Source organism: Dermacentor silvarum, chromosome 4 (genome assembly GCF_013339745.2).
Source record: "Dermacentor silvarum isolate Dsil-2018 chromosome 4, BIME_Dsil_1.4, whole genome shotgun sequence".
Classification (NCBI taxonomy): Eukaryota; Metazoa; Arthropoda; class Arachnida; order Ixodida; family Ixodidae; genus Dermacentor; species Dermacentor silvarum.
Genome location: NC_051157.2, coordinates 123150127 through 123166675, shown reverse-complemented (window position 1 = coordinate 123166675; position 16549 = coordinate 123150127). Strand labels below are relative to the sequence as shown.

General features: G+C 51.4%; 1 protein-coding gene across 5 annotated transcripts in view; it reads right to left on the bottom strand.

The window, feature by feature from the left end:
* The window catches only part of LOC119450612 (uncharacterized), a 107964-nt gene extending 91738 nt beyond the window's left edge, over positions 1-16226 (bottom strand). For 2 of the 5 annotated variants that reach the window (XM_049666026.1, XM_049666027.1), the window contains exon 1: positions 16018-16193. In XM_049666026.1, coding sequence (XP_049521983.1) covers positions 16018-16177 — 160 coding nt within the window. In that variant the 5' untranslated portion in view covers positions 16178-16193. Of the gene's footprint in view, positions 1-14766; positions 14864-16017 lie in introns of those variants that run through there. The other 3 variants (XM_049666030.1, XM_049666029.1, XM_049666028.1) reach the window with 3 other exon arrangements.
* Positions 16227-16549: the final 323 nt, after the last annotated feature.

Genomic DNA, 16549 nt, shown 5'->3' with positions numbered 1-16549 from the left:
GATAAAGCTAATATCATTACTCCGTATAGCTCTCTACAAATTTGCTATCGCAATTGATGCTTCGCCTTTCAGGTGAAACTGCGACAACTTTTTTTCCGACGACTGCTTATCTTTTTGGCAAACATTTACTTAGCGCTTTTTGTAAAGTTCCAACCCCTACAGCAACCCTTTATTCTTGAAAAGCTAGTTTGCAACAAGGCTCTGAACATGGTGGGAGGCTATTCGTGCAATTTTTTAATTACAGTTGGTCATCTTGTGCTTAAAATTGGTTGATTATTCCTTACAGTTAACTGTGTTTTTAGTTTAGTCGGTTCAGGCTGTTACCTAAGTATATAGAAATAAATATACTTGCTGCAAGTATATGGGTCCGCGCTTGATTATTCAATATTCGATTGAATATCCGGTACTTACTATTCATACTCAAGTCGTATTCTAAAATTATGGTATACGCCCATCTCTAAAAAAAAAAGGAGCCGAACCCACACCTTCCGCATTACGTTTGAGATGCTCGACGAATGCAATTGTAGTTACGGCTATTCTTCCACCGAATTGCTTCGGTATTGGTGTTTGTGTACATGTACATGCGTGTCTGACGAAGGATCTTTTACAAGCGCAACCGTGGTCACGAACGGCTCCGAAAGAGATGACGAACGGAAACTTGCAATTCCCCAAACTCAAGTCCACAAGAAGTGTGATATTTCATGTGGTGCCCACGTGGGGAGTGTAGAATATTCGCTACTTTGTTAGCTAGGAAAAACTGTGTGCTTAATGTCACGGTTCTCTTTAAACGGCTTCGTGAAATTCTGTTTCAGATGATCGAGGAATAATCTTGACTATTTTTCACACCTAAACGCGCGCTTTATATTATGGACACGGTACACTTTTCCATTACGTATTGATACGTATCTCGTCGGCGCGGACAACAATGAAAGCAGCAACCTCAGGTTCGGTAGAAGAAAGGCGCAGCCGCTTACAAAGGCTAAGATTGTCACAGAAGATTCTCGTCTAAATTTGGATATCAACAAGGGGCTTATATAAAAACATATCGTCGCTCGCAACACTTCACGTCGAAGAAAAATATCCAGATCCAATTCGCATGTTAGAATCTATGTAAAGAATCTACGAAACTCTAGTAAAGCTGTTAAATCAATTCTTTACAACTAACGGCGATGCTGTGCACGATTGTTTAGCTTTACCGCATGTACATTGTGATGGTATGTAACGTTTATGTTTATCCGCCACAAAGGCTCACAACTTTATCTTCATGCAATACTTTAGTTCTTCACTACATCGCTCACAAGCTATGCCGAAATGTAAACTCTAAATCAGGTGAATGCACAGTCTGAGAGGTCTACACAACGATGTCACGAGGGCGGAGGCAATGTATATGCTTGTCCAGGGCAGAGTGGCAATGACATCTGTGTGCATAGAAAAAAATTAGGGCACAAACCATCCTTGATGATTCTCTATGTCAAGCCAAGCCTTTCTCAAAGATATAAACGACGCGAATGTGTGGAGTGACTTCCTATTTCTTAAGTGCTATTCCGAAGTGTTTTCTTTGTTGCGCCTTCAGTCACACGGACGCTACCCACAGCAAAGATAGAAGGCTACGTCTCGTACTTCAGTACGAGACGTAGGCATAAGTAGTTAGATCGACCTCTCTGGTGAAGACGTGGTCGTAGACACCGCCACACCACGGAGTCGGAACTCGGCTTGTGGTATTTAGGGTTACACTAAGCACTTCCTCTACGTAACGGGGAAAGCACTGGGTGGCCTGGTTCAATCACTTGTCCCCTCGTTCAAATGAACACGGGCGTGTGCAATTTCGTTGCGCGTGGCCACGTAGAATGCCAACGAACGAGGGAGTCTCCTCGTGGCAAAGCGTGACTACCATGGAATGGCAACGCTTGCCGGAGGGGCGAAAATGGCACAAGAACGCTTGGAAGACGACGATGGTATGAGGACGATGGAGTGATGACGGTAGCGTGAAGACGACGGCGTGACAGCAAGTGACGTCAATGTTCGATTGATACCGATACCATTTTTACACTGCACAATCACCGGGATGCACCCAGACTATCCAGAGACTAAATGTCATCAAAACGTCATTGAGTCTTAGCGCGTGACCTTGCTCGGACCTTGGCTTCCACTATGCAAAGACATGCTCCGCATTCAAAAGTGCAGCACTTACCATGCATATTTAGGAAATAGGTACCTTTGAGTTTTTGTGAGTTGTTCAATAAAACAACAGTGAGTTGTTCAATCGAAGTATCCGTTTAATATTTTCCACGTCTGCTCTATGTAAGGTACCAAATGCAACTGCGGCAGTTTTAGAGGACTTCTTTTTCTAGTGTCGAAGATACTAAAACAAAAATGTCGCAGTTTCACCCGAAAGGCGAAGCATCAATTGCGATAGCAACTTAGTAGTGAGCTATACGGAGTAAGGATAGTGGGTTTATCGGCTGTATAAACTTTGACATGCAGCTGCACCAGCAGCGTGCAAAACTGTTGTCGACGCCGTCGCCGTTTTGCCCGCGTTCGCACCGAACGCGCGCCACGTTGGTGACTGTTGCCAGGGCCTCTGGGAGCGGCTCAGACGTTTTCGACGAGATCAGAACGGGAAACTCGTCGAGCAGCGTCGGAAGTCTTTTACAAAAAGTTGTCGCAGTTTCACCTGAAAGGCGAAGCATCAATTGCGATAGAAAATTTGTAGAGAGTTATACGGAGTAACGATAGCTTTATCAGCTGTATAAACTTGGACATGCAGCAGCACCGGCAACACGCAGAACTGTTGTCGACGCCGTCGGCGTTTTGCCCGCGTTCGCACAAAATACGTGCGGCGTTGGTGACTGTTGCCGGAGCCTCTGATATAAATAGGCACTTGGTGCCGCAGCTAAACGTCCCCTCCCTCCCCACGGTCTTTCGTGCGTCAGAAGAAGGCGCGTTTGCTCTACATATATGGTGATTGTAAAGGAGGAAAGAGACGCCTACTTCTGCAGCCCTTAAGGGAGCACGGCACAGAACGCGCGTTTGTTCTCCGCCGTGCGCTCACTCCCTGTGAAAGCGCGCGTCCCTCGCGCCCTTTCACTCGCACATACAGCGTTCGGTGGCGCGCGGCGATGATTTCATCTCCATTGACGTCATACGGAACCTCACGGCGACGGCGACGGCGACGCCGACGGCAGAAATCTGCTTTGGAGTGTCCATATAATTGCTATCGCAATAAAACAGGCGTAACATTGCTACAGACGTAACATTGCTTGTAATGTTACGTATAGAATTTTATGGCACCAGGAAGATGCTTTGCGGCCTGTTTTTTTAACACCTTCTCGCGTCGCAACGTTTTAGAGGCGAAGCACCTTAGGGCCGAGCCTTGTCCCTCGTAGTCCGTAGCTCTGTTTGGCATGGAGACCGCTATGTATGTATGTATGTATGTATGTATGTATGTATGTATGTATGTATGTATGTATGTATGTATGTATACGCATATACATATATATATATATATATGTATAGTATATGTACGCCAAGCTCCGGCTTCCGGAAGCCGGAAGCCGACGTCCGCTTCCGGTTCCGCTTCCGGTTCCGGAAGCCAGCTTCCGGCTTCCGGAGAACGCTTCCGGCGTTTTTTTCTCTCGTCCATAGCTATGGGCGCTGCGGTGCACAAGGGCGTTCGTTCGCGACGCGCGCTCTCTTGTCCGTAGCTAGGGGCGCTGCATTGCACAAGGGCGTTCGTTCCCGACGCGCGCTCTCTTTCTCTTTCGTCCGTAGCCGTGGTTTACCCGAATGATCACCCGGTGCTTCGCCCACTCATCATCATTCACTTCGTGGATATGCGGTGATTTTTATATAAATACGCATTTGGTGCCGCAGCTAAATGTAGCCTCCCCTCCCTCCCTCCCGTCCCCCCATGGCCTTTCGCACGACGTAAGGAGTCGCGTTTGCTCTGTATATATCGTGATTGTAAAAGAGGAAAGAGACGCTTAATTCTGCCGCCCTTTATGGCGCTGAGCCGTGCTCTCTCAAGGGCTGCAGAAGATAGCGCCAACCTTTCCCTCAAGAACCACTTATCATCATCATCATGAGGGAGCACGGCGCAGAACGCGCGTTTGTTCTCCGCCGTGCGTTCGCTCCCCGTGAAAGCGCGCGTCTCTCGCGCCCTTTCACTCACACATACAGCGTCCGGCGCGCGGCGACGATTTCATCGCCGTTGACGTCATACGGAACCTCACGGTGACGACGACGGCAGAAATCCTCTTTGAGTGTCCATCTAATTCCTATCGCAATAAAGAATTGTCGCAGTTTCACTGAAAAGGCGAAGCATCAAATGCGACAGCAAATTACTAGAGAGCTATACGGAGTAAGGATAGTAGTTTTATCAGCTGTATAAACTTAGACATGCAGCAGCACCAGCAACGCCCAGAACTCTTGTCGACGCCGTCGGCGTTTTGCCCGCGTTCGCGCCGAACGCGCGCGGCGTTAGTGACTGTTGCCGATGCCTCTGGGGCCGGCTCGGAGGTTTTCGACGAGATCAGAGGAGGTATTCTGTAAGAGACAACCTAGTGGACTGTCCATTTCAGCGGTTCCCGATTGGCTCCAGCTGCACAAGCGAGAAGGAGGCTGGCTGGCTCCTTCTCGTGTGTGCAGTTGGCGCCAGTCGGGAACCGCCGGAATGGATAGTCCACTAGGTGGGCTCTTGCAGAATACCTCCCCTGAATGGGACACTCGTCGAGCAGCGTCGGAAGTCTTACCCACCTGCTCGTTTCGCAACGTTTTAGGGGCGAAGCTACTTAGGGTCGAGCCTTGTCCTTTATCGCGCTGTCGTAGCCACGCTATACTCGCAGCTCTTGCTAGAGCCCCAGCTGTGCTCTCTTTCTCTCTCGTTGCCGACGCTCTCTCTCTCTCTCTCGTCCGTAGCTAGGGACGCTGCGGTGCACAAGGGCTATATAAGCGCTGTGTATACTGTACACATGTACAGTATGTATATGTGTAACTATATATATATATATATATATATATATATATATATATATATATATATATACGCCACGCTCCGGCTTCTGGTTCCACTTCCGGTTCCGGTTCCGGAAGCCGGAACCGGAAGCCAGCTTCTGGCATTTTGCCCGAATGATCCCCCGGCCGGTGCTTCGCCCACTCATCATTCACTTCGTGTTTATGCGGTCTTTTTTTTATAAATACGCATTTAGTGACGCAGCTAAACGTCGCCTCCTCTCCCTCCCTCCCGTCCCCCCACGGCCTATTCGCACGACGGGAGAAGCCGCGTTTGTTCTCTATATGTGGTGATTGTAAAGCAGGAAAGAGACGCTTAATTCTGCAGCCCTTCAGCGAGCACGGTGCAGAACGCGTGTTTGTTCTCCGACGTGCGTTCGCTCCCCGTGAAAGCGCGCGTCCCTCGCACCCTTTCACTCGCACTTACAGCTTCCGGAGCGCGGCGCTGAGCCGTGCTCCCTCAAGGGCTGCAGAAGATAGCGCCTACCTTTCCCTTTCCCTCAAGAACCACTTATCATATATCATCATCATCGGCGACGATTTCATCGCCGTTGACGTCATACGGAACCTCACGGCAACGGCGACACCGACGGCAGAAATCCGTTTTGGAGTGTCCATATAATTGCTATCGCAATAAAAACTGTCAGCCCTTCCACTGGGGTGGAGATGGAAGACCAGCGAAGGTGTGTACTATGGTGGGAATTATGTATTTCCAATTATGACTCTTAAGATGTGATGGTGTAATTGGTTATTTGAACTATTAAAGAATGATTAATATGCATGATCAAGTGGTTTTCATATGTTAAGTGAGCTCAGGGACCATGGCCTTATGTTCGCTACGGTACACCACCATGAGGTGTACGGCAAAGGTTGGCACGTTCTTCATAAACACGTCACCAACGCCGCGCGCGTTCGGTGCGAACGTGGGCAAAACGCCGCCGCCGTCGACAACAGTTGTGCGCGTTGTTTGTGTGACCGCACACAACCGCTGTCAAAACGCTGGCTACGTGACGGCCGGCAGGGCAACGTGACGCAGAGGTCGGCAAGGCTGCGCGCCTGCGCCGCACGCACACGCACAGTCTAGGGTGGATAGAAAGACGCAGTGCACGGAGCGAGCGGACGTGCAGTGCATCGGCTCCGCCAACTTTGGCTGAAGTTACGGAATTTCGACTGGAACCCTACCAAAACAGCTGCAACTGCTTTCATGAAATTGAGAGCTACCTGGGGACACCACTCGCACCCAGGTGGGACTATTTTTCGGCTTTTTAGGGCCGATTTTCATTTGCGTCTCGTGGCGGCGGCGCTGGGCCTAACGGCTGTGCCGACGCTCGGGCGCGAGTGAGTCGCCCTACCGCGACAAGATGGCTTCCCAAGAGCTACAACGTGGCCCCGCCTCGGCCTGGTCCGAGATTCCTGCAACTTCAGTGCCTAATAGCCCGGATTCTACGCCCATCGAGAACGAGGGACTTTTCAAGTTAGTCGAATGCCACTCCCGCAAGAGGAAGGCCAACTCCAAGAGTCCAGCCGCCACGTCGGCAGACCACTCAACACTGCAAAACGCTAGTGCGTGCGTTTCAGCGCTTCACGGCGGGCTCCCACGTAAGCCCGGACCCGTTTGGAAACCAAAGCCGCTTCCGCGGCTTCACCGCGAAGACATTGTTATCATCCTGAAGCCCCGGGTGACCGTCGCTCTTAAGGATGTATACCAACATGGCGAGCTAGGAGCAGCGTTCGCGGCCTACTTGGGCACCCAGGCCGCAGCGTCTCTCAGCTTGCTCCCCACATGGGAGCAAAATCTCATCGTCGCAGGCACCCGAGACCCGCACGTCGCGGACAAGCTTCTGCGTGACTTTCAACTTGACTCATCAAAAGGCCAGCTCCTCATGCACGGCCACCTGAAACTCACCGGCGAGGTGTGCAGCGGCGTCATCACCGTAGCCAACCACGAGACCAGTGAGTCTCTCCAAAGCAAGATCCAGTGGCGTGCTGGAGAGCTTGCCGATATTCGCAAGCTTGGCAATTCCAACGTTGCGGCGCTCACTTTCGTGGACAAAGTGGTGCCGCGATTTGTGCATTATAACTCAGAGGTGACCCTTGTGCGTGCGTACAAGAGAACCATCCCGGCCTGCGGGCGGTGCGGCACTGTGGGCCACCGGGCGGACACATGCCTCTGCCCAGACAACGACAAATGTGGCCTGTGTGGCCATACGGTGTCGACCGCCGACGGAGTGAAGGCACCTCATGAATGCACTCCGTCCTGTGGCAGTCTGTGGGCAAGCCCATGCAACGAACTCCCGCGACTGCACGGGAAAATTCCGCCAACTCAAGTTTCCCGGCCACAAGGCCAAAAGCCATAAACCCCGAACAACCCGGCGACCTAAGAAGCCACCAAGTCATCCGACTCCAGAAGCCAATGGCGGAGCGCCGCGTGGTGCTCACGGCGCCAACCCCAAAACACTGTCACCTCCTCTCCTGTCGGTGACGTCAGCGCACGGGAAGAAGACGGCACCCCCACCGCCGCCGCCCAGCGGCAAGGACACCTGCCACTTCCCGGCCCTCAAGACAGATGGCGCTGCCGGCGCCCGGGCATCAACGCCTCAACACGGCAAACAGGTGAGCAGCTGGGCTAGGGTTATCTCCTCCTCCCCCCGCCCTTCCTCCTCCCCTCCCACCGTCTCCCAACTCGACGCGGAATACAAAAACCAGATCGATGTGCTCCGGGCACAAAATGAGCTTTTGCTCAACAAAATTCAAAATTTAGAATCAAAATTGGCGCCCGCCGCTCCGAGCCCGCAGAACTCGGACGCTATGGAGAGCGACGCGGAGCTCTCGCCTGCCCTCGTGGCAACCATCTCCGCGATGGAGGAGCGCCTTACCTCCAAACTGGGATCTATGATCGAGACCACCATGGACCAGATCTTGATCAAGGTCATGACTGCCGTCCCCGCGATGATCTTAAAACACATCATGGACAACCCCCACCTCCTCCGCCGGTTGGGACCCGTTAAGGACGTATCCCATCGTTCAAAATTCAACTGTCTGATCAATGAGTCGGAGAATGAGGACAACTGCCCTGCTCATTCTGTCATCACCCCCTTGGTGGCGCAGAGAGCTGGCTCTGGGGCAGCCACTGCCTCCTCCCCCCCCTTACAAAATTCTAACCATGGCGAGACACCTTAATCAAAGGCGTTCCCCCACCTCCAATTCGGCCATTTCAACATCAATAACACAATGGAATTGTAGAGGTTTTAAGAACCGTACTAAGCGGGCCAATTTCCGCCTTACCTTGAAACCTTCGAGTCTTTACCAGCCGTGATTGCCCTCCAGGAGCCAGGACTGGGCGCCGCACTTCCAAACTACACGACGTTCCAACAGGATCCCGCGTCTTGTCTTCTCGTACACAAAGCATACACAGCCAACTTAGTGGATCTCGACCTTCAGCTCGAGTATTCCTATGTAATGGTGACTATCCTACCACTCCGCCGTAGGGACCCTCCACTGCATGTGCTCAACGTGTATTGGTCTCCCAAACTCAAGCGAGTGACTTTTGCGGACCTCTTTTGCCGCGCGCTAAGAGTAACGGGTCGCGATCCCCTCTTGATTGTGGGCGATTTTAACGCTCCCAGTCAGCTGTGGGGGTATCGCAGAGAGGAGTTGCGCGGACGTAAGCTGGCGGAGCTTGCGTCTACGTTGGGCCTCACTCTCCACACAGACCCCGTCCACCCAACCCGGCTAGGAAACTCCGTGACACGAGATACGTGCCCGGACTTGACCTTCACTCGCAACATAAGACACGCAGACTGGCTCAACACCGAGGAAACCCTCGGTAGCGACCACTGCATCCTTAACACTACACTATACACACGCCCCCTCAAGCGTTCCAAAACACAAGCCCGTATCCCAGATTGGACCACATTTAGGCAAAACTTTGACACATTAGATAACACACCCATCTCCGAGCAGGGGTACTCAGCATGGTCCCAACACCTGCTGAAACACCTTCGCTCACATGAAACTCAGATCCAGCTGTCAGAGGCAGTCACGGACGTGGATAACCACCTCCTACACCTCTGGGAAGCCCGTCGCAGCCTTGTCCGCCGCTGGCGACGCCAGAAACATAACACAAAGCTTAAAGCTCGAATTTCCGAGCTCACCCAAAGAGCGGCCGAGTACGCGGCCCAACTCGCCGACTCCAACTGGGTGGATAGATGCAACACGGCCGCGCGACAAATGTCCAGCCGCAACACATGGCGCCTCTTTCGAGCCCTCATCGACCCAACTCAAACACGAACCGAAACACAGAAACATTTGCAGAGAGCCGTGCACGCTTTCCCTGGCAACACAACTCAACTGGCACAGAAACTCCGGGACCAGTATTTCTGCACAGTCCAAGACTCCCATGGGTCTGCGTACTCTTATGCAGGAAGAGAGAACACGGAACTGGATCAACCGTTCCAGCTCCATGATCTGCGGGCGGCCCTTGCCAAAATGAAACGAGGCACTGCCCCGGGAAGGGATAAGGTCACCGTGAAGCTTCTGGCGAACCTGCCCGACACGGCATACCAGTCCCTCCTCGACTACATCAATGCAATTTGGCGCAGGGACGCCCCCCCCCCCCCCCTGCCAATAGACTGGAAAACGGCTCTGGTAACCTTTATTCCTAAATTAGGCAAACCAATTGACACAGATAACCTCCGCCCCATCTCTCTCACCTCCTGTGTGGGCAAACTGATGAAGACAATGGTGCGGGACCGGCTATCTGCATATCTTGAACACAAAAATGTGTTTGCGGACACCATGTTCGGATTTCGCCCACACAGATCCGCACAGGATGTCCTCCTGCAACTCAATCGGGAAGTCCTTGACCCCCTCGAATGCCCCCATAATGACGGGGGCATTCCGAGCAGTACTCGCCTCCGGGCAGTACCGAGCAGTACTCGCCTTGGATCTTAAGGGGGCATTTGACAACGTAACACACGAGATCATACTCACTCACCTAAATCAGACCGACTGTGGCCTCAACACATTCCGATACATACGCGAATTTCTCACGGATCGACATTCCTACATCCGCATTCAAGACAGAGATCACGGTCCTTACCTACTCGGCACGCGGGGAACCCCCCAGGGCGCGGTACTTTCCCCACTACTTTTCAATCTGGCCATGATGCACCTGCCGGCCCAGCTGGGTGGTGTCGCCGGCGTACAGCACGCCCTGTACGCCGATGACATCACCCTGTGGGCCACGCAGGGCAGCATAGCGGACATTGAAACCAGCCTGCAAACAGCGGCGACGATTGTAGACCACTACGCTCGCCGCTGCGGTCTTCAATGTTCCCCCAAAAAATCAGAATTTGAGCACCTCCGGCCCTCGCCGAAGTGCACAGCTCAAATTTCTCTGTCTCTTGACAGTGGTCCCATACACGAAGCTGAAGAGATCCGGGTACTCGGACTCTACATCCACAAACACAGACGGCCAGATACTACATTGGCCAAACTCCGTAAGGGGGGGGACCAGGTGGGCCGCATGGTCCGCCGGGTTTCCAACAAACGCGGGGGGTTACGAAGTAAGGATGCCTTGCGGCTGGCAAACGCCTTCGTGACCAGTCGAATTCTCTATTCGACTCCTTACCTTCACCTACGGAAACAAGAGGAGGAGGCTCTTGAGGTCATCCTCCGCAAAATTGTTAAGCGTGCCCTGGACCTCCCCGTCACCACGTCCAACAGCCGTCTTATGGCCCTTGGGGTGGTGAACACTTTCCGGGAGCTCCGGGAAGCGAGCCTCACAAACCAGTACACACGCCTTTCGCAAACGGAGTCAGGTCGCCGCCTTCTTGCTCGACTCCATATCCAATATACCATTCCAATGGATGATAGGTTTCGCATCCCAGAACTGTGGAGACGCGCCCTCCAGGTGCGACCTGTTCCAACTAACATGTCACATGAAGATCATAATGGCCGGCGCCTGGCGCGCGCGGAAGCTCTAGCCCGACATTATGGCAACAAAATAGGTGTCTACTACGTGGACGCCTCCGGTCCTCACCACGGGGGATGGTACACGGCGGCGGTAGTTCACAACAGCAACACAGTTAACGGCCTCACCTTTAGAGCCCGCAATGCAACACATGCTGAAGAAGTCGCCATCGCTCTCGCGGCCTCACATTCCGATTCGAAATACATAATCACCGACTCGCGAGGGGCCTGTCGGAACGTCGAACAAGGCTGGACCCCCTCTCTAGCCTATCATATCTACAGAAATTGCATACGGGATACGGACCCCGCACACCGTTACCTTATATGGTGCCCTGCTCATCAGGGGTTAGCAGGAAACGAGGCAGCAGACGCAGCCGACCGCGCGCTCTCTCACCGGGCTGTTTTCTCCTCCCCACCCGATCAGGAACCCGATTTTAATCCGGCCTATACCTTTAAAGATATTACAGTATACTATCAAGATAGTCATCGCCTTTACCCCCGCCCATGTAAAGGCCTTAGGAAGGAGGATGAGCGGCTTTTTCTCCGCCTTCTAACCAATACTTTGCTGTGCCCGGCAGTTCTAAAACATTTTGACCCCTCCTTTAGTGGCAACTGCCCACACTGTGGTGCGGTGTCTTCAGACACCTATCACATGGTGTGGGCCTGCCCCTCCAACCCGGCCATCCCTCCCATCCCCAACCCAACCCGGGAAGACTGGGAGGCGACCCTGCTCGGCTGCCACGACTTACAGGCCCAACAAGCCTTAGTTGGGCGCGCCCGGGCGGCGGCTACCGCCACTGGGGTCCCGAACTAGGGACCTCCACCCAGTATTGGTAAGGATCAGTCCCTTACGGGCTGGTCCAAGTATACTTCCTGTCCCTCCATAGTGAAATAAATGTTTTCACCACCACCCAGTCTAGGGTGCCTCAATGCCCTGCTCGCCCGCCACTCCCCTTCCACTGGGAAGTCGCGTTTGCTCTCTGCCGTGCGTTCGCTCTCCATGAAAGCGCGCGTCCCTCGCCCTCACGCGCTTTCACTCGCACATACAGCATACGGCCAATGAGAGTTTTTTTTTCTATTGCCGGACGCGACCCTCCAAGACTGAGCCCTTAACAGCCTTCGCTGTAAAAATCAAGCAAGTTCGCACTCGGTCGCGCAAAGCTTAGGCATAGCGAAGCATACTGGCTGCTACTGCTAGGTATGAACTTGGTTGTTGCTAGGTCTTAACGTCGTTCAACTTAACTACGCATATAGGAAGGTATTCTCGAGTGATCATTTCCTGATGTACCTTCCGTTTCGCGACATTTCGCGTCACTAGCGCTGGACGCGTGGAAGCCTACGAGCGACAGCGCTCCTGGCATGCCACAAACGCAGGCAGGCTAACCAAGTTTGGTACCGTGCCAAGAACGTTGTCGCTTGCCGACGCCGAACGCGTAGGCGATATTTCGCGTGACTATAGCGCTGGAGGCGTCGGCGTCCAGGCATGCCACATGCCACAAGCGCAGGCCGGCTAACCAAGGTTGGCACAGTTTCGAGAACGCTGCTGCTTGCCGACGCCGAACGCGTTGGCGACATTTCACGGGACTAGCGCTGGACGCGTCGGCGCCTACAAGCGACAGCGTTCCTGGCATGCCACAAAAGCAGGCAGGCTAGCCAAGTTTGTTAAAGTGCCAAGAACGCTGTCGCTTGCTGCCGCCGAGCGCGTCGAGCTTTGCGCGGCGTAGTGCAAGCTTTCGCCTTTTTTTTTTCTCCTGGCTCAGCGCGCCGCGGAGAGAAGAGAGGCAGGCCTGCGGTCGGGAAGGCAGAGAGCTGGCGAGAAGGAGACCGCGTGCGCATGCACGCGGTCTCCTCCTTCTCCGGGTTGCCATGGCTGCCACGGCTACGCACCACAAATTACGTCTGGCTTAAACAGCTTCGCTGTTAAAATTGTGAGCCATTCCACTCTGTGTAGGTGAATGCACGACACAAAGGTGACGCATAATTTTGAACAAAGGTACGAACATATTTATTGACCTGATCGGTGGTCATCGTGACGATAAGAACGTACACACATTCACGTATCACCTCTGTTATTAAATATGTCCGTCACGTAAGACGGACCCACCCCCTTAAGCAATGGCGCATACCCCCGTAAACGCGGTCTCGCCATTACGACGACAGAAGAGAAGTGAAATTGTACACTGGAATGATGAGCAGCAACGAAGCCAGCTGTGGAAGAAGACGACGACGACGAACGTGTGAGCAGTGGCGCGAGCGCTTTCGCGCGGTTGCACCGAGGGGCGCCAACCCTCTCCCTTTGTCTACTTATCAGGCACACACCACGTCACGCACCACGTCATACATTCACAGAGACGCATCGTTTTAGACACAGGTGGCCGTTAAACCGAGCTCCGACGCGAGCGGTGATATGCGTTTGCTTTTGTTGTTGGCTCTTTCGCACTCACTTTTTAGGGAAGAGTTTTAGGGGAAAGGTTTTCCGCGCGCACGCCATAAAATCCCGGGTCCTTGCCATAGACAACTTCGCTGTAAAAGAAGGCGCCACGCTCGATCTATTAAAGAGGCTGCGTTTCTCATGGGGATGTAGTAAACGGCCAGATAAACTAAATTCCTTACAGGATAGGTATAGACTAGAAAGTTCACCGGAGCAGTGGGAGGCACTCCTCGCTAGCTCAGACCCGGAAGTGCAACTAGCGCTTCTGGGCCACGTCCGGCTGGCGGCAGAAGCCAGTGGAGCCCTGGACTTGGGGCCCCACCCATCTAGCTCCTAAACCCCTTCCCTTTTACCTCAATAAATGTTAGTCTTCTTCTTTGGTGATACGTGTCTTCGCCAGCTGTTTTTGATGCAACCTGACAATATATTCGGCATTCTAATAACAAGTTCATGTGCTTTAGATACACCTGTGAGCCTGTAATATATTTGAAGGTTTTGTCTGGCAATTTATTGTATTGCTACGCAGAACAGAGCACCGCACACCTGCATTTTATATAGGCCCGTTCGCTGTTACTTTCATTAGGCGCACTTTACCCTTTATAGATAGATAGATAGATAGATAGATAGATAGATAGATAGATAGATAGATAGATAGATAGATAGATAGATAGATAGATAGATAGATAGATAGATAGATAGATAGATAGATAGATAGATAGATAGATAGATAGATAATCTGCCTAGAAACTGAGCGACCAAACCAGCAGCCACACCAAACGCGGGGGCTAGGCAAAAAACGATTCAATTTAAGAGTACCAATTACTGATGCGGCATATGGGGTTTTGAGTAAGCAGCAGTAATTGTTGCCAAGCAGATGATGCCAGATGCACCAGACAATTTGAAATTATATTGCTACGAGGCGCAGCAGTACCGAACGATGATGCCAGAACTGACGAAGGCGACGATCGCCGATGGTCGCGCACGGGCTTCATCTTGTATGCCGGTCTTCTTCCCGTTGTATATATTGTAAATATATTGTCAAGCGTCTTTTCTCCCCGTAACATTTTGGTGGAGGTGCGGGTTTTTCAAGTATAAAGACGGATTTACGCAGCGGACGGTCTTTGGCTGTATCTACAATGCAAGCCCAAGGCGGGGACGAGAATTCTTTGGACAGGTCACCAACCGTGCCTCAACCAACCGCCGCCAACCCCGTAACAGTATTTACACGTCACATATGTGGTAAACGAGGTCTATAACATTTCAAATTCTGTACAATAATCATTCCATAGAGTGTCAGGACGAACATGGAAACTAGTAGCGTGGGCAAAAGTACACAACGTTAGCATACGCACCGTAACCACGCGAGCCTTGACTGCGTTCTCTCATACTGCAAGAGCTCTTATATATTGCGCCGCACTCACTGTATCAAAGCTTTGCTTGAAAGAGCACACGTAGTGTCCCACGAGAATATAGAAAAGTCGATTCAGAGTTTAATGCCCGTTAAATGCTACCGTCCTGAATACAATAATTCGTCTCTATGGAGGTTTAGAGCAGTGACATATCGAAGCTCCGACTACGACTGGAAGCGCTCTAAAGCGTTATGCACGTTTTCCCGCTTTCATAGGAGAACTAAATACTGGCCCACGTTTAGATTTCGTGAAATAAAGCGGAGGCAGTATGCGGGCAAATGCTATTAAGGGTGTTTTGAAGAAGATTGGGAAATACTTGTTCGCCCCCTCTTAATATCCGTGCGCAAAGTGCATAAAATTAACATCTGCTGTCTGAGCAGCAGACGTTCTTGCATCAAGTTTAACTTTGCGAAACGCGCAATTTAGCGGCATTATGCGTGCAATGTCTTAGGTCCATGTGCACGTTATGGGCTTCGGAAATAATTACTGATACATGCGCTCAGAAGATTTATAAAAGCGTTCCATCAGGTTTTGCCTGTGTCCTAGGAGGCCCAAATGGGCGACCACTTACACGTTCAAAGATAATACGTGGTATGGGAGTATCACGCGATTCTCGGGCTAACTATAAATCTTGTGCGGTAATCAGGTGTTTCGCGTGAGGTTACTCCTGCAACCACTTCAAGGCGTTGCACACGTTTTTTATGAAGCCGTATGCATGTCGGTATCTCGGCAGTTGATGACCGTATGTATACGTATAAAATGTATACGAATAATACCCCACGGCCTTTTGCTCCCGGCTCCGTGGAGCTTCTGTATTCCTCTGGAAAAGCACTGCACCTGTGCCGTAATGAGAGGCGTCGGTGCCCACCTCCAAGGGCAATTTCAAGCTTCGAAGCGTCAGAATCGGATCAGACGAAATAATGCTCACGAGGCTTTGATAAACGAAATCACACTCTGCTGTCCACCGAAATCGCGCATTCTTCTTGGTCATTTCTGTGAGGCATTTTGTCTTCGTCGCATAATCTCTAATGAATGACCGAATATGCCCCGCAAAGCTGAGGAATTCCCGCAAGGAATGTGGGTCATACGGTGTCTGCATTCTTGACACTCGTTCGACTGATTCTTGCTTTATTGTCTTGGTTTAGCCATCAAACACTCTACCTAGGAACACAACGTTTCTTTGGAAAAACTCACTTTTCTTGTCATTTATCTTGAGCTCCGCATCCCTCAGTGCTTGAAGTACACTAGCGAGATGCTCTGGGTGCTCCTCCTCACTCCGAGAGTAAATTATTGTATCGTTGATGTACACGTTAGAAAACTTCCCAAGAAACGGTCGCATGACGTTGTTCATCATATTCTGCAACCAAGCGGGTGAGTTCTTCCATCCAAGCGGTATTCGATTATACTCGTATATGTCAAAGGGCGTTACGAAGGCTGAGTATTTCTTGTATTCTTCAGAAAGTGGAACTTTCAAGAATCCTTTACATAGATCAATACGCGAAAACACTCTGCAGCCAACCATCTCGTCTATGACAGATTATATTCGTGGCATAGGAAAAAGGAAAAGGTCAAAAAGGACGAAAAGGAAAAGGTCGATTTTCTTTCATTGACAAACTGATTGTAACCCTTCCTCGGTGGTTGTTCTTCATTTCGTGTGCGCAGCATGCATGTTTTCACAATGTTAATTTTATTTATGTGTGTGATCTTTTCTTTAAATGCTCTCTCT